Below are 18,179 nucleotides of genomic sequence, written 5' to 3'. Positions count from 1 at the left end.
TATATGCATATAAGTGATGCATGGGCATGCTTGAACATATAATAATATCGAAATTACGATTAAAATTAATATTCTACTCACAGACTTGGACGATGGTCACCGAGGCGGTGGCGGAGGAAGAAGGCTGTCCCGGCTTACCTGACAATTTTATTACAATCATTTAATAAATTTGACTCAATACAAACAAAGAAAAAGACCAATACGTCCTAAGTCGTGCCGAAAATCCGGCATAGTCTCCCCTATACCTAGGACTTACCCAACCTGCAAAATGGCTCAAAACACACTTCTATATTCACAATCCATATATCCACAGTTCAATCATATCACACAGCCCTCCCGCCCATCAAATCAGTCATCCATCACAATACGCAAAATTTTAATTTAGTCCTTGTTATTGATCATTTTTGCAAAAACTGTCCAAACAAGCTCTAAAAATTATAAAACTTTGCCCGGCGGTCCTTAGCAATATTACTAAGCTATTGCAAAAAGAATCGTAATTTTCTAAGCTACCACGAATATTTTATGGAATTTTAATCCTATTTAAGCACTAGAAAATTACGAAAAAGCAAGGTTCGGGTTTACCTTTGCCAATTCCGATTTCTGGGGCCTTTCGACGTCGACAATGGGGTTAGCCAAAACCTCGGTTCAATTCGAGACTTTTACGTAGCAGTGCATGCAGTCGAATTTTGCGCACCGGTCAATCGCCGAATTTCCGCGAATCGAGGATACCTACACGAAGCCCATAACACGGGGGTTAGTACATAAATTTTTCAGAATTTTCTAAGCTCATTTAATGCTCGGAAAAACACTGCGAAGTTCCGTGGGACCCATCGAAAAACGGTGTCGAAAAAATTCGAAATTTATGTCGTTGCGAAGCTCTCGACGAATGGAGCGTGCTGGTAGCCTCGGTTTTCTCGTGGGATTCACGGTTTTCGAGAAATCTAGCCCAAAAGTCAAAATGGGCTAAAATCTTCCTGAGCAAAAATCGGACAAACCGCTCGATGGATTTCGGCGTTCTTGGTGTCTACAGAAAGCTCTCGCCGAGTAGATGATTTTAGACACAAGACCCGGTCCAATTGGTGGCCGGATCGGCCGGATTTGGCCGGGGAAGCTGAATCGACGCGCGCGCAGGGGGGGCGTTTCGCGCGCGTTTTTCCGGCCGTTTGGGCGGCCGGGAGGGTCAGGAGGCTGGCGCGGTCTTGTCGGGGGCTAAGCGGTGGTGGCCGTGGTGGGGGTGGGGAGGAGAGAGAAAACGCGAGGAAGAGAGAAGGAGGAAGGAACGCGCGCGGGAGGAAGAAAAAGAGAAGAAGACCGGTCTGATTCGACCGGTCCGATCCGATCCGGTTCAAATCGGCCGGTTCGATTCGAAATACAAAATTTTGAATTTTTACTCTGTCTCGGGACCGAAAACGAGGTCCAAAAATTTCGAAAATATTTCATAAAACTCAGAAAAATACGTAGACTCCAAATATATTTTTAGTTTTGCCACGTGGTCTTTAAATTAATTTTTAAAAATCATGAAAGTTTATATTTTCGGAAAATCGAACCCGATTTTTAAAATCCGAAAAATCTCAAAAAAATTCCTAAAATTTAAATAAAATTAAAATACCAAAAATGCTCATAAATTTAAAATTTTGGGGTGTTACAATTAATTTAATAGATAAAGAAAATTTTATAATTTATCTTACTTTACTTTACGAAATTTTCATACCTTCCATTCAAACATGCTCTAAGTTTTATGCATTCCCATAATTAAATTTTTTAATTGAAAATTTTTGAAAATTATATTAAAATTATTAATATTTATATGATATAAAATTTATTTATTAATAATTGTAAATTCAGTTAGTAAATATAAATATAAATTAAATTAAATTAATAACTTAGTGAATTTATTGTTACTTTTTTAAGTGTAATCATTTAGAATGAATATATATATATATATATATATATATATATAATAAATTATTTTATAATTTTGTTTGATTTCTCTAAATATTTTCTATCAAGTTTCGCCATTGATTCGCTTTATTTGTTTAGTTAAATAAAAAAAAATTAAAACCACGATGGAAATACATTATGGAAATTAATCCATACCAATGTGAGATTAATCATTAAATGGATTTTTACTTTTAGTCAAACTAGCTATAATGCCACTAAAAAAAATATTTAATTATTAGCAAACTTTTTAATTTTAATATGAATAATACATTTTTAAATTAATTACGAAATAAATATAAATAAAAAAAAAAATAAAATAAAAATCCACCGTAGCATCGTTATTAAAATAAATAAATTTTATATATTTTTATTTTAAATATATGATATATATAATGGATCGAGTGTATATTGAAATTTCTTTATATTAAAATGTCTCGCACGGCATTAATTGCCTGTTATAAATGCGTTAATAATTGATGGGCTTGCAAAACTAGAAAATTCTTGCACAGTGTATGGTCCATGCTTGATATATTTTCTTCTAAATGTATTGCTGGGAGCTTTAACACAAGTTTGAGAGAGCATTTAATGCAGAGTCTTAATTGATTAATTGATAATTTTTAATATTTTAAGAAAACAATACTATTAAATTTTATTTTTCTAAAAAAATTACTATTAATTTTCTTTTTCTATTGCTGATGTTGTTTATATTTATAAATTTTAAAAAAAAAAGCAAATTTAACTGAAATATTCCCGTAAAAAATTGATTATAAATAAAATGGATTGATAAAAAAAAAAAAGGATAAGACCTCCTAACCCTTTCCTTCCTACACCTGAACCTGCTTATTCCCCTTTTGGACCTTTTAACTATTTATATGAACCACCTCCAACTTATCACCCAAATGGGGATGGATATAATTAATTTACTTTTAGGAGAGCATTCGGTCGGTTCAATTTTAAACCGAATCGAACTCTAAAAATTAAAAAATTAAAAAATTAAATCACCTAAAAAAGTAAATCGAACCAAACTGATTATTTAAAAATAATCGAATTGAACCAAATTAAAAAATAATAGTTCGATTCGGTTCGATTTCTTTTTGTTGCATTAAATAAAAAATATTTTAGGTTAATTTTTATTCTTTGAGTTAGGCTTGAATGGATAATTGGACTAGATAAGGGCTTTAAGACTTATACATTTTAGACTGAAAAATTACTTAGGCCATTTTACTATTCAGTTTAATCAGTTTTATTAAATAAAAAATCGAACCGAATAGAAAACAGAATATACTAAGAGTTTCAAACCGAACCATACCAATATAACTAAAAAACTAAACCAATAAAATCAAAATGATTCAATTTAATTTTTTAATTTACACCAAAAACTGAGCAGGCCTATTTGTTTTAACATGGCGCAATTTATGGTCATATATTTGCGAAGAAACCGTATTCCTGAACGTTGTTGACAATTAAGCGGACTGCGGAAGCTGTGGCTGTCACTGCAAATAGTGAAGAGACGATGACGTTGAACCAATGCCACAACGTCTTTATTCTACCTGTCTTTCTCTTCACCTGTTGTTTCCATTAATTAATTACAAATTAATTAAAGCAAACTTACATACATGTATACAACCTAATGAAGTTATTAATTAACTAAAGCATTATTGTCTATTCTTGTGGGGCTGTACTTAATAAACTAAAATTTATTACAGCACCATGTCTATATAAGAAAGCAATGGATACCTACCATCTTTAACTGATACATTGAGAAGGAGGATAAAATGTCTATTGTTTTAGGCATTTCTTATAATGTAAAGAGTATATTTCACATGGTTAGTAAATCTATACAGGAAACATCAAATAATATCTCCATTTATATGAATATATTATTAAAATTTATTTCTTTTTAGATATAAATTATACGTGATTGATTTATATATATTTCAAAATGTCATATAACACAAATAATATTTTAATGTATGTATATGTTGTCAAATTAACATGAAATTAATAATGATGTGGTCTATACTTAATTATTCATATATTAAATCAGATTAGCAATTATTGGCCGACAGGAATACGCTTTTTTATTTTTGTTAGGTGGATGTTTCCCTTGCAAAATTAGTGGTCACCTAATTATTTCTAACTGGGGTCTTAGTAAGGACCTAGCCTCATCATTGTGCCTAATTCATAGTGTGTTGTGAAGGATGAAGCGCCTAAAACCATTGGTGCTGTGAAGGGTGAAGCTCAAATAGGTTAGCATAAAAGTGTAAAAGTAGCTCACAGAGTCAGTCACAGAACCGGGTTTTTTTAGCAAATGAGTGTAATAAAAATAAATATATATCAGAAAAAAAGATAGGTTTCAATTTAATTATAAAACGGAGTGAATTATGTTGAGGTGAAACAAATAAGAGCGGGACATTAATTATAATAGCGTTTTGAGTTTTAGACGCTATTTATAATAGCGTTCAAGTTTTAAAAACAAAAAGAAAGCTGGAGTCTAGCTTTTGTTTTTATTTTTTTTAATATTTTATTTTATATTTTAAATAAAATATAAATATTATTTTAATAAATAATATTATAATAATTAATATTATATATTATAATATTTTTATTATAAAAAATTATTTTTTTAATTTTAAATTAAATTTTAATTAAATAAAAAATTTAAAATATTATTACCATAAAATAATTAAAAAAATTAAATTAAAAATTGAACACTATTAGCTATTATAAATAGCGTTCAGATGTTCATTTAATTTTTTAATTATTTTATTTTATATTTTAAATAAAATATAAATATTATTTTAATAAATAATATTATAATAATTAATATTGTATATTATAATTTTTTATTATAAAAAATTTATTTTTTAATTTAAAATTAAATTAAATTTTAATTAAATTAAAATTTCACATTTTAAATAACATTTAATAACATTTTATATAAATTTTTTTATTTTAACAAATTATTTTTTATAATAAAAATGTTATAATATATAATATTAATTATTATAATATTATTTATTAAAATAATATTCATATTTTATTTAAAATAAAAAATAAAATATTAAAAAAAATAAAAACAAAAGCTAAATGCTATATAAGTAGGTCAAGCTTTCTTTTTATTTTTAAAACTTGGACACTATTATAAATAGTATTCAGAGCTTAAAACATTATTATAATTAACGTCTCGCACTCATTTCTTTCATCTCAACATAATTCATCCACCTCATTTTGATAATTAAATTGAAATTTATCTTTTTCTTATATATATTTATTTTTATTACACTGCTTTGATAAAAAAAAAACTCCACAGAACCAGCTGACCTGATTTCTAATGTGTAAAAGAACTGTCACCCACACTTGTAATTATGAATTTCACGTAAGAAACAAAAATATGGGGAACAAGGAAATTGAATCTGAAGTTATTCTAAACTACAAATCATTCTATTCTATGATATAGGAAATTTTCGTTCAATCTCGCGGCGTATTTGCTTAGGATTACGATTTGCCGTATTTCCAGAAATTGAATTGCAGAGCGTGAATTAGCGTCACAAGAATATTAATTTTTTTTCCCTTAAAAAGTTGGATACAAAGTGTTTGCATGTTGAATGGTTTTGACGTCATTAAATATGTCAAAAAGTTATTCGAACTTTTTTTCATGTGTGAATGAATCACAGAGTTGGGTGTCAAATTTTGTCTCTATTTTGCAGAGAGAGACTTCTCTATCTCTATTTCCATGTCTGTTACCTAAGACTCAAGGCTTTCTCCTCTGCCGCTAGTCAATCATTTCCTACCCCTCCTGGCAGGGGAAGGTCTTTTTCCCACTAACCTGGTCTTGGGTGGCGCCTTCTTCTCCACCTGGTTGGGAATGTAGATATGATTTTGTTTCAACAGTGGTAAGGGCTTGGTCGGGCTACCTGTTGTTGTCTCTTCCTTCTTGCTATGTTTGTATGTTGCAGGTGCTTTGGGAGAAGCAAAAGGCAAGAAACGGTCATTGTTGGCGAGAGGAAGTAACTTTGCTGAGGATGATGTCTCGTTGGGATTCCTCAGGCTTTTTTTTTTTTTTAACTTTTGTGATGTCTTGTTGTTTGCTTGTTCTTGAGGCCTGGGTTGACTGCTTGAAGCTGGAGATGATGGCTGGCTTCGGGTTCTGTTGATCTTCGAATCTGAATAGTTAGGAATCCTCTATTTTGCTTCCTGGAATGGCTTCTTGTCTTTGACGAACTGGTGGGAACGTGCCTCAGCTTGCTGGGCCATGATACCAGGTTGGATTCAAGTATATCTAGGTTTTTTCTCAGAGGTTTGGGCTATATCTTTAGTAGACTAGTGTTGGCCCTTTTTTAAAATATGCATTTGGATCTCGTCTCTATATGGGCCTAAGGCCCTATTTTGCTTATCAATAGTATGGAAAAAAAAATACAAAAATGTTAAAATTTTAATATAAATTAAATGTTGAATGCACGTCTCAAACTTTTAATTATAGCAATATAATGAGAAATAAATGATTCAATGTTATTAGATTCCTTGACTTTATACGTGTTTTATCAAGCCTTATTATTTTTTCTAATAATAAAAATATTAATTATTCACGCGATGAAAAATAAATTATTTATTTTTAAAAAATAAATTATTATAGATAAAAATTAAATGATTTCAAAGAAAAAGTAAATTATTATTATTTTTTTTTAAAAGGAGCATATCAGTTTCAGAAAATGTAAATTATTTGTAAGAAACTAAATTATTGCACTTGAAGATACAAATCTTTTGTATTAAAGAATTGTATGTTATTTATAAGAACTGTAAATGACAATATTTGAAAATGTAAATTATTTGTAAGAAACTAAATTATTGCACTTGAAGATACAAATCTTTTGTACTAAAGAATTGTATGTTATTTATAAGAACTGTAAATGACAATATTTGAAAATGTAAATTTTATGTACTCAAAATAGAAAGCAAATGATAAAACTTTTTTTTTTTTGTATCTCTATAAAAAAAGAATGAAAGAATTTAGATTTTTAAGAAAAGATTTTATTTTATATTAAAATAATAAATTTAATAATTTTTTAAAAAAATAATAAAAAAATAAATAAAAAAAAAATAAAAAAAAAAAAATTTTCCCCTCCCTCCTCTCCTACTTTAAAAAAAAAATAAGATTTTGAGTTATAAGAGAGAGATTACTTACCTTTACTTTTTCCTTTTTATTTTACATATTTTACCTTATTATTTACCCTTATTTTCCACTCTTTCCATCAAGAAAACAGAAACTAGAAATCAACAAATAAAGAGATGAATCAAATTCTAATCTGGAAAGAAAAGATGAATGCAACTCATAACTTGAAGAAAAGAAAGAATAATGGCAATTCCAAAATATGATTTGGTCTTCATTGACAAATTGATGAAAGCCAAGTCAAAACAACGAAAATGATGAATATAACCCAACTCAGTGACACGTCAATTAGATCAACTTGGAAGTCCCACAGGTAATTTGTGAGCTTTATTTTCTTGCCATTATTATTATTATTATTATTATTTTTTGCATGTGAGTCTGGATTCTGGAAAGATCCAGCCATATCAAAGAATGATTAACTCATCTCCCCGTCCTTGTCCAGGAAAGAAAATGCTTGCTCATATTCAACTTCCAACTATTTTAGTATTTTACCTTTTTTATTTTATTTAAAAATTGCATATAAATAGCTGACCTGGTTTTGTAAACCTGTCCACGAATAGTCTTTTGATCGTTACCATTAATCTTTTCTCTTGGCGTTGGTTAATTTTGATCTTACAGAATTTAGTGTATTGGTCTTGTCTTGTTTCCAAAAGCATTGCTTACATTGATCGATAAAGATGACTATCACTGCCGCGCCTGGCATCAAGGATGGCTGCCTTATGGTCAGAGACAAGGTGCTGCTTGCCCAAGTTCCGGAAAACGTCGTCATTTCTGCCGCCACCTGCGACTCTGCTTTCGTCGGTGCCACTTCTTCGACTCCCAGTTCTCGTCATGTCTTTAGCCTTGGAGTTCTTGAGTAGGTTTCTGGGTTCTGTTCTGTCCCTAAAAATTTTCATTTAATGTACTTTCTATGTTAGTTTCATTCTGTTCAATTCTAATATATATCCGTTTCTGAAGATACTTGTTACTATTTTCAAGCGTTTTTCTCCAATAATTCATTTGAATCTATTCTGCCACTGCAGGAGATACAGGTTCTTATGCCTTTTTAGAGCCAAAATCTGGTGGATGATACCTCGTGTGGGAAAATCTGGTAGCGAAATCCCCATGGAAACTCAAATGCTGTTGCTGGAAGCAACAGAGAACCCTGCCCTGCATGATGAGCTTTCTTCTGAGACGTCAACTGGCGACACCTTCTATATTCTCTTGTTGCCCGCGTTGGACGGACAATTTCGAACCAGCTTGCAGGGGACTTCTGCAAATGAGCTCCAGTTCTGCATTGAAAGTGGTTAGCTCCACATAAGCCCACCAAAAGACTCTACTTAATGAAATACCATGTATTGATTTTCTTCTGTGTAATTCTTTAGGAGACGCTAATGTTCAGACCTCCCAAGCATTCGAAGCAGTATTTATAAACTCAGGGGACAATCCTTTTGAGCTCATCAAGAATTCTATCAAGTATGTTTGGTCAAGATCAGAAATAGGTTTTATTTAATTAGCAGATGTTGAATGATGCCCTTTATGCATGTTCATTCATGCAGGATATTGGAGAAGCACAAGGGAACATTTGGCCGTATCCAAAACAAGAAGGTAACTTACTAAAAACCTTTAAACTTTAGATGATGACTAACTTTTCATTTCAATCAACTGATTTTATCTGTTTAATTTCTAGATCCCAGCACATTTAGACTGGTTTGGATGGTGTACTTGGGATGCTTTTTATTCTAAAGTTAATCCACAAGGAATCAAAGATGGTCTTCAAAGGTACAATGACATTCATTGAAACCTTCATTCTTGAGGATTATAAGCAATACAGATCTGTGTATCTAATAAGAGTATATAACAGATTCTTGGAAGGCGGTTGTTCACCAAAATTTCTTATTATTGACGATGGATGGCAAGAGACAGTAAATGAGTTTTGCAAAGAAGGTGAAGCACCTATTGAAGGGACACAGTAAGTACTATCTTTTAGCATGATTTTTTTGTTTGTCCTTTGAATTAATCTTGGCTTATCAATCATGTATTCATAACATTTCTAATTTGTATAGGTTTGCAGCTAGATTGGTTGACATCAAAGAAAATAGCAAGTTCAAGAGTTCAGGCTCAGATGATATCTGCACCGATCTCCGCGAGTTTATTGATAAAATCAAAGAAAAATATGGACTAAAGTGAGTTTTCAGTATGGATGTCCAATCTCTCAATTTCATTTCTTTAAAGATTTTTCTGTTGTTAGTACTTAATAGTATAATTAACCATAGAATACGTTTCAATTAATGCAGATTTGTTTATGTGTGGCATGCTTTAGCTGGGTATTGGGGAGGCGTCATGCCATCATCTGAAACAATGAAAAAATACAACCCAAAGCTTGTATATCCGATTCAGTCCCCTGGTAACATAGGGAATCAAAGAGACATTGCCATGGACAGCATGGAAAAGTATGGAGTTGGAATCATTGATCCCTGCAAGATCTTTGACTTTTATAATGATCTCCATAGCTATCTAGTAAGCAGCAATATAGATGGAGTCAAGGTGGATGTTCAGAATTTGATTGAAACTTTAGGTACTGGGTATGGAGGACGTGTTACATTGACTAGAAAGTATCAGGAAGCACTTGAGCAATCTATTGCAAGAAACTTTAAAGGCAATAACCTAATCTGCTGCATGAGTCACAACTCAGACTCAATTTATAGGTTTGCTCACTCTTTTCATTTCTAAGAACATCTTACCAATTAACTGTCAGCACTGGGTTGTAATTCTCAGTTGAGTCAATATTGTTGATTGACAGTTCAAGGAAAAGTGCGGTTGCAAGAGCATCAGAGGATTTCATGCCGAGAGAATCAACATTTCAGACCTTACATATCGCCTCTGTGGCTTTTAACAGCCTTCTTCTTGGGGAGATTGTGGTTCCAGACTGGGACATGTTCCATGTAAGTTATCTTTGCATATTGTTAGTTTTCTTTCCACATGCTCTTTATGTCTTGCTGAACGAGTGTGGTTATGATAGATAAATTTTATGATCCAAAATAAGTACGACCTACAAGTTACAACTAGCTACTACTTGGCACAAAATAGACAGCGTTGCTTATTTTATTACAGCATAGAGAGCCAAACCTGCATACATAAGGAAGTAAATTCTAATCATTCAGGTGATGCTGTTACGTAGTTGAAGTTTAATGCTACAGGAATCTAAGATATATCCTTTCTTGCTATTTCTCAGAGCAAACATAAGACGGCTGAGTTCCATGGTGCTGCAAGAGCAGTGGGTGGATGTGCAGTATATGTAAGGTGAGCTAAAATTACTATTTTTTTTCCTTCTTTATTTTATCTCTTGAAGAAAATTCTAGCCGGTGCTTAATTATTTCTTTTCCAATGTGAGACTTAAGTCTATGGAAATCTTTTTGGTATGCTTATAGTGACAAGCCAGGCAATCATGATTTTAAACTCCTGAAGAAGCTTGTACTGCCTGATGGGTCTATTCTGAGAGCTAGACATGCTGGCCGTCCTACTAGAGATTGTTTATTTGTAGATCCTGTCACGGATGGAAAAAGGTAAACTTGTAATCCCAGATTATTTCCTCTAACTAGAATACCAATAACCTAAATCCAATCTTTTTACTAATTGCTGCAGTCTGACTTTTTCTATAGTTTGTTGAAAATATGGAACTTGAACAAGCTATCTGGGGTCATTGGCATTTTCAATTGCCAAGGAGCAGGAAGTTGGCCTATGAAACAAGCAGCTGAAGAAATGCCGAATGTACCATTCACGCCTTTAACCCTTTCAGGCAATGTGAGGCCTACTGATGTTGAATTTCTCAGAGAGGTTGCAGGTGAAGATTGGAACGAGGAAAGTGCAGTCTATGCCTTTAATTCAGGTTAACTCTGCATTTCCTTGTTTTACATTTAATTAGATGGCTTCTAAATGACACCAACTTATGAAGAAGTACTGTTAAATTATTTAATATTTTTGCAGGATCTCTTTCTGTACTGCCAAAGAATGGAAGTCTTGAAGTGTGCTTAGCCACCCTCGAAGGCGAAATATATACCATCTCCCCAATCAGGGTTAGAAAAAGTGTAGACTTTTCTGTCTCTTCAGAATTTTCTTTGTATCATGTCTTACACAAAACCTTGCCAATCCTATGCATGACAGGTTTTTGGTCAGGATATTCATTTCGCCCCGATTGGATTGCTGGATATGTACAACTCTGGAGGTGCAGTTGAAGCTGTAAACTGCAGGATTACGGATTCTTCAGAATGCAGAATCAAAATAAAAGGGCGAGGATGTGGCAGATTTGGAGCCTACTCGAGCACTAAGCCTAAGCATTGTATGGTGGAGAATAGGGAAGAGGATTTCACATATAGTGCAGTAGATGGATTACTGGCGATTAAGCTACAAGGCAAATGCAATTTGAGAGAGATTGAATTTGTATATTAAGGCCTCTCTTTCATTTGATTTTCTTCCTATGATAGATTTCATGTCTTGTGGGCATAGAGTTAATTTTTGCATAATTGCAGAACATGTAAAATATCGAATGTCCCCAAAGGGTTAATACAATTTTATATTGTGAGTGAGCATAAAAATTTAGTAATACAATTTTTTACACATCGTTCAATGTAGGATTAATTCTCAAAATATCACACTCATACATGATACTAGAGTTCAAAATTAATTGTTGAATTAGAATTGAGCATTCGATTCAAATCGAATCGAATCAAATTAAATTGTCAAAATCAAATTAATTGAATTATCATATTTTAAAAATAAAATTGAATTGAAATGAATGAAAAATCAAATTGAACCATTTTAATTTGGTTTGGATTTATTTGAATCAATCAGTTTTAAGTTTGGATGGTTTTTTTATTTATACTTGATTTTCAAATTATTTATTTAGATTTTGATCCTGATTTGAACTTAATAACCATTAATCAATTAAATTAAAAAATTTATATATGTAAAATACATATAATACATAAATTCTTTATAAAGTTAAAGCAATTTAAAAATTAATAAATTAATTCAATTTGATTCGATTTAATTAATTTTTTTTTAAAAATCAAATCAAATTGAAATAATTAAAATTTTTAAAATTTAAAATTGAATCAAATCGAATTACTTAAAAATTAAATTAAATTATTAAATTAAAATAATTCAATTCAATTTATTTGATTCAAATCGAACAGTACTCCATCTGTTTATGATTAGCAGATAAAAGTTTCAGAGAAAAAATATTAAATTTTATTTTATTTTATAATGTTTAAATTTTCTGGTGATATTGTTCCATTTTCCATTTGAGATTTCAAATTATTTCTATTTGTGAAGGTGTTTAATAATATTAAGAGGAAGTGAGATTATTAATGGGCCCTCAAAGATATCTTCACAAGCCCATTAGCTAAAGCAAATGGTTGCAGGCCATTTGGGACCATTCACCGAGTCTTACAATGTGCAATTCTGTATTCATTCGCTTGATATTATACCCTCTCTGTATGTAACCCTGCTTGTTTCTCTCTCTCTCTCTCTCTCTCTCTCTCTCTTTCTGCAGTCTGCCCCTTATCCTCAGCCCTCCTCTAAACCCCTATCATCCTCCGTAAAAATGTCTGCCACAGCAACTTATACCTTCAAGCCTCTATCAAGGGCAGACTCATGCCTTCTGTCACTCCCTTCCATTTTTACTTCAAAACCTCCCTACCAATGTCTCTCAGTTCCACACAGACCCATTAAGCTCCGCCTTTCATACTCCTCTTACTCCCTATCATCTCTTTCTCTCAAACCCAAAACCCATTTTTGTTCCTTTATTACCTTTGTAGCCCAGACCTCTGATTGGACCCAGCGAGAAGAGGAAGGCGACTCTACAATCACTCTAACAGAATCAGAACAAGAAGAACCGACATGGGAAAATAAAGCAAGTGATGGCGCTGAAGCCCAAGTTTCTGATTGGGAGGCTGACGGAGAAGATGCAGTGGTGGAGGCGGTCGGGAGTGATGGAGAGAGTGTCAAAGAAGGGGGTTTTGAGGAAGCTGACACAGAGGAGGGCTTTGTGGAGCCACCTGAGGATGCGAAGATTTTTGTGGGGAATTTGCCTTATGATGTCGATAGTCAGAAGTTGGCTATGCTATTTGAGCAGGCTGGAACTGTTGAGATTGCTGAGGTAAAAATCTTTCTCTGTATTTCATTTTGGATGTTTGTATCTTTTGAGGTTTTATGGAGGTTTTCATGTCTGTCCCTTTTTTTAAAAAAAATTTTGGTTTTAGGTTATTTACAACAGGGAAACTGATTCAAGTCGTGGATTTGGGTTTGTGACTATGAGTGTCGTAGAGGAAGCAGAGAAGGCTGTGGAGATGTTTCATCGCTACGTAAATTTCTTTCTTTTCTTTCCCTATCCCACTAGCTTTGTGCAATTTAAGCATTTATCTGAACTAGTTATGAAAGAAATGAATATCAGGGAAAGTGAATAGGCAGTGTTTGAGATAATGATGCTTTGATATACTACTTACCATGCAGAAGTTCCCTGCACTCAGCTAGCTCTTCTGTGCCACCGGCTCTTTAACATTAAATATGCATAGATATATGATATTAGAAATATTGGATAATAATCTAGTCATTCCTTATTGCCGTAGTTTTGTCTTACAATATGCCTAGAGGTGTTTTGCTGTATTAATGTAGCTCTGTTGTTCAATTTCATCCTACATTCTGTTGGAACTTATCAGCTGAATGTTGTGGATTGAAAAGTTTTTACTATTATTACCACTTCAATGTCGTCTTTCCTTACTACAACGTTGTGATTTGACTGGAAAGGGATGAGAACTTGTTGATCAAGTAAAATAAGCTGTCTAATTTTGGTTAATATTCTGTGGAAACTAGTTGTTAATAACATCAATAGTAAATGGCTAGTGTTTGGATGAGAATTAGTCATCAACTCGTATCTTTCTCCTCTTGCAAAAAAATGTTTTCCGTGTTGGCTGATTCTATATATATCTGTTTGGAGGTGGCAAAACATTTTTGCCCGTAATTGGTTGTCATAAGCTTCTCTTTGGCATGCTAATCTAAGTAGCACTATGTTCATGGAATCTTTCATTTAGCTGGCATAGCAGATAGTGCTTCACCCTTCCTCATTTAAAATTGGCAAATACCATAAGAATGTTAGACATAAAATTTCCTTTGTTGATCATGTCACAACGGATGACTCAGATCTTGCATGCTTTGTCATGCATTGTCTCCAGTTTATTTATTTTTTCCTCTAACAAGGTTGCTTTCTGCTATATTTTTATTTGAACAGGATTTAAATGGAAGACTCTTGACCGTCAACAAGGCTGCTCCTCGAGGATCAAGGCCTGAACGCCCCCCTCGTGTGTATGAACCAGCTTTTAGGATCTATGTGGGTAACTTGCCATGGGATTTAGATAATGCTCGCTTGGAGCAAGTTTTTAGTGAACATGGTAAGGTGGTGGATGCTCGAGTAGTTTATGACAGGGAAACTGGCCGTTCACGTGGTTTTGGCTTTGTAACCATGTCCACTGAGATTGAGTTGAATGATGCTATAGCGGCACTTGATGGACAGGTATGTGAAAGTACACTTTTCATGGAACTTGGTCATTCTTTATAATTTTCATACGGAAAGCAATTGATAGCAACATAGATTTATAATTGGCAACTTCTTTTCTCAAGTTACCAACAACCACCAGATTGGTCATATGAACTTGGAATTTAGAAAAGAAATGGATGTGAATTTTTCTATTAATAGTTATTTCATTATTTGTTAGTGCAAAGACTACTAATATCATATGGTTTCTTTTTTATCATTTGTGGTGGTGTGGTTTTGCAGACTCTTGATGGAAGGGCAATCAGAGTAAATGTTGCTGAAGAAAGACCAAGACGCAACTCCTTTTGATGTGATATGGTTTAGATACAAGTTTCTTGGTGGTGTTTTCTGCTCTTTTTCCTCTGTATTTTTTTGAACGGGTGAGTTCTATAGCATCATTTTTTTTTGTTAGCTAGTTGTATGGTTGATTTCCACCGGTTATAAAGGTACCCAAAAATTGCTTCACGTTTTAAAATTTGTTGCTCAAGTTGACAGTACAGTATAAGTTATGAGAGAACTCTTTGTAATTTTCTCTCAAGTAAAATTTATGACGCTGAGACAATGTTTGAGATGGTCCCTTGATGAAACTCTCCTGGAGGTCGAGTTCGTTCTTGTGTACTGCCCCTCATGACCAACAACCCGAGCTGCTTTGTGTGTTTTCACCTGACGCTCGTCTTGGTATTGGCATAGGTGGAAGGAACCTTGACTGCGAATGTTTCGGAAATGAGTTGCGTTGTCCTTGTTGAGCGCATGTTACAACGGTAACATTTGAAACACAATTAATTATATTGGAGCTCATGTTACAACTGAAAAATCAAAAGTAATTCTGTTCCATGAGCGTACGAGATTTTATCAAAGAATTGTTCAGAGAGAAAGATCGAGCTTGAAAGACGCTGATACGCAAAGATCTTGATTAAAACACCATTTTGTTATTTACAAGTCCACCAAAGCAAAGCCCTCCCTCCCATCATGAAGGTACTGAGATCAAAACTTACAACATTAGCAAGGGGCTTTCCTATTCAACCATGCAATAACTTAGAAGGACCAAAATGCGTCTCCTGCATATAGAACTATTTCCCTTTATAGACCTCCGGACGAAAACATCCCAGGCTCAATAACTCCGTAATTGGGCATCTTGACTTGATGAGGGAACATAAAAAACAGGAGTTGAGCTGTGGACGCTAATGGAACCATCCTAGTTCTTGTCGATGACTTTCAAATCCTGGAAATTGTTACCAACTGGTCAATAAGAGCCCGTGGGATTTCTGGTGCAGCTGCACCAACGTTTATGGCATCATAAGGTGCAAACTCTGGCCAACCTTGTCTTCCATCAAACACCATTAACACAGACATCAAAGCTAGTTAATATATTAGAAAAAGATGATTCCTAATCATATACCCTTCAATGCAACTGGATTTTTTTCAACGAGCAAGATAGATTTATCACATAAAACAAAAAACATTGAAGGCATTGATAATAAATGGATTAAAATTTCCAACACATATCAGCAGTCATACTATTAGAATTGCTAGCAAGTTAAACCTGGCAAAAAGAACCTTTGAGGTGGGGCAACTATAAGCAAGCATGTGATATAACCGTTTGGTGAAGAAATTGGCATTTCCACCCTATTTTGTTAAGTTACACAAAGGGGGAAAAATGGTCCTGTGGAAAAGAACCATTTTCAAGTTTCAAGACCATAGCACCAACATGCATTGAGAGAGAACCTTCCTTCAATAACGGAGCTGCCGCACTTTTTTCAATATCCTTGATTGAATAAATAACCAGCTCTGGAATATGTTCCACACTAACAGCACGACCTTGTGGTCCAACGATCATGCCAAAGCATGCTGTCAAATACCCAGTACCTAATAAAAGGGCAACACTTTTGTTAGAAGTAAAGATAGATTAAGAGAATACTGTGGCATAACCTAGAAAAATCACAGGAAGTCAATAACAATAAATGGCGCTATATTCCCAGTGATGATTAACCAAGCTGCAATCAAGATTTTGAGTAAATTAACCTCCCCTCTACACTGGTCAGGAAACAGAATCTCTCCCTCTCAACTTCCGTACCACCAAAATAACCAAAGGAGGGAGAGAGAGAGAGAGAGAGATTCGATCATCATCATCCTAAAGGTTCAAAAGCTAAGCAAATATAACCATCAACTCGTTCAATGATTAATTTTACAGGAACTTGATGGATAGTAAGGAAAAAAACCTGAGCCAACATCTAAAGCACGCATGCCAGGTTTTAAATGCTCCTCCAACCACTGAAGGCATGTTGCATGCATATGACGAGCAGAAATAGTGGCATTGTACCTATATCCATGGGGCTGTCAACATAAGCTGCAGTTCCATCTGGTACAAATAAAGCCCTATCAATAGTTGCCATAACTTCGGCCACCTTTTTTGAGCTGATCACTCCATAATGCTGCAAATGCTCTACCATGGATTTATTCTTATTGATGCCACTTCCAGCTCAGAATTGCTGTAAATCGTCAAAGGAACAACTTCAATTCAAAGATTGCAAAAAAAAAAAGAACAATAAAGCTCAGTCCAACTACAATAGAATGAAGAAACATAATATAATGCAATAAAATTTAACCAAAAAATAAAAAAGGGAAAATGAAACACTAAGTGTGAGAAAACGAGAAAATGAACTGAATAAAGTTTTTCTTGTATTGATCAACTGCAATAAGAAGGGTATTTATACAAGTAATATTTATGCCAGCTAGCAAAGTTAAATAAACTAACTAATCTCTACAGCCCCCCCTCAAGTTGGATCTGGTGGAAGGATGTCCACTAGAGACAACTTGGAAATTAAACGAGAATGAGCAGGAGTACACAAAGGCTTAGTAAACACATCAGCCAGCTGAGTGACTAAAGAAACATAAGATGGAATCACAAAGCCCTTTTGTAATTGATCTCAGACAATATGGCAATCTATCTCCAAATGGTTGGTGCGCTCATGGAAGACTGGATTACTAGCAATGTGTAATGCTGCCTTATTGTCACAGTAGAGAGGGATGGGAAGCGTAACAGAAACTTGAAGATCACGAAGCACATAAGTGATCCACAAGAGCTCACACACAATAGCAGCCATGGCGCAATACTCCACCTCAGCAGATGATTTGGAAACGGTGGCCTACTTCTTAGTTTTCCAAGAAATAAGAGCACCCCCAAAGAATACACAATAGCCAGTTAATGACTTTCTACTAAATGTGCAAGAAGCCCAATCCGCATCACAAAAAGCGGACAATTGAAGATCATTAAAGACAGGAAAAAATAAACCTTTAGAGGGACAAGACTTTAGGTATTTGACAACATGAAGAGCTGCTATCCAATGAGGCATTCGAGGAGCAGACATAAACTTACTAAGGTGTTGAACCGCATAGCTGATATCTAGCCTGGTAAGATTAACATACAATAGGCGTCCCACCAATCTTCTATACTGATTCGGATCAGGCAAAAGATCCCCTGTGTCAGGAGAAAGATGC

At 33.8% G+C, this 18,179-nt stretch overlaps 2 protein-coding genes and 1 pseudogene across 2 annotated transcripts; 2 read left to right on the top strand and 1 right to left on the bottom strand.

The window, feature by feature from the left end:
- Positions 1-7,513: 7,513 nt before the first annotated feature.
- Positions 7,514-11,632, top strand: LOC110672496 (probable galactinol--sucrose galactosyltransferase 2). The gene is made up of 14 exons (XM_021835286.2): positions 7,514-7,967; positions 8,134-8,396; positions 8,476-8,566; positions 8,650-8,698; positions 8,781-8,872; positions 8,955-9,062; positions 9,157-9,276; positions 9,388-9,798; positions 9,894-10,035; positions 10,326-10,393; positions 10,522-10,656; positions 10,753-10,979; positions 11,078-11,166; positions 11,255-11,632. Exons 1-14 carry the CDS (start codon positions 7,789-7,791, stop codon positions 11,537-11,539), a joined length of 2,259 nt encoding a protein of 752 aa, XP_021690978.2. The 5' UTR covers positions 7,514-7,788; the 3' UTR covers positions 11,540-11,632.
- Positions 11,633-12,531: 899 nt separating this feature from the next.
- LOC110672501 (28 kDa ribonucleoprotein, chloroplastic) lies at positions 12,532-15,243 on the top strand. The gene is made up of 4 exons (XM_058139549.1): positions 12,532-13,250; positions 13,354-13,455; positions 14,379-14,660; positions 14,925-15,243. Exons 1-4 carry the CDS (start codon positions 12,696-12,698, stop codon positions 14,988-14,990), a joined length of 1,005 nt encoding a protein of 334 aa, XP_057995532.1. The 5' UTR covers positions 12,532-12,695; the 3' UTR covers positions 14,991-15,243.
- Positions 15,244-15,306: 63 nt separating this feature from the next.
- LOC110672502 (protein-L-isoaspartate O-methyltransferase 1-like) lies at positions 15,307-17,170 on the bottom strand (annotated as a pseudogene).
- Positions 17,171-18,179: the final 1,009 nt, after the last annotated feature.

This window comes from Hevea brasiliensis, chromosome 17, assembly GCF_030052815.1.
Source record: "Hevea brasiliensis isolate MT/VB/25A 57/8 chromosome 17, ASM3005281v1, whole genome shotgun sequence".
Lineage (NCBI taxonomy): Eukaryota > Viridiplantae > Streptophyta > Magnoliopsida > Malpighiales > Euphorbiaceae > Hevea > Hevea brasiliensis.
This window is presented reverse-complemented; position numbering and strand designations above follow the sequence as displayed.

What these genes read in the sequence shown, in the direction of transcription:
- LOC110672496 (XM_021835286.2), top strand. Translation starts at nt 7,789, where the DNA reads ATGACTATCACTGCCGCGCCTGGCATCAAGGATGGCTGCCTTATGGTC. An exon ending in GCACCTATTGAAGGGACACA is followed by an intron (nt 9,063 to 9,156) that starts GTAAGTACTATC and finishes TAATTTGTATAG; the next exon opens with GTTTGCAGCTAGATTGGTTG. An exon ending in GGATGTGCAGTATATGTAAG is followed by an intron (nt 10,394 to 10,521) that starts GTGAGCTAAAAT and finishes GTATGCTTATAG; the next exon opens with TGACAAGCCAGGCAATCATG.
- LOC110672501 (XM_058139549.1), top strand. Translation starts at nt 12,696, where the DNA reads ATGTCTGCCACAGCAACTTATACCTTCAAGCCTCTATCAAGGGCAGAC. An exon ending in TGGAGATGTTTCATCGCTAC is followed by an intron (nt 13,456 to 14,378) that starts GTAAATTTCTTT and finishes TTATTTGAACAG; the next exon opens with GATTTAAATGGAAGACTCTT. An exon ending in TAGCGGCACTTGATGGACAG is followed by an intron (nt 14,661 to 14,924) that starts GTATGTGAAAGT and finishes GTGGTTTTGCAG; the next exon opens with ACTCTTGATGGAAGGGCAAT.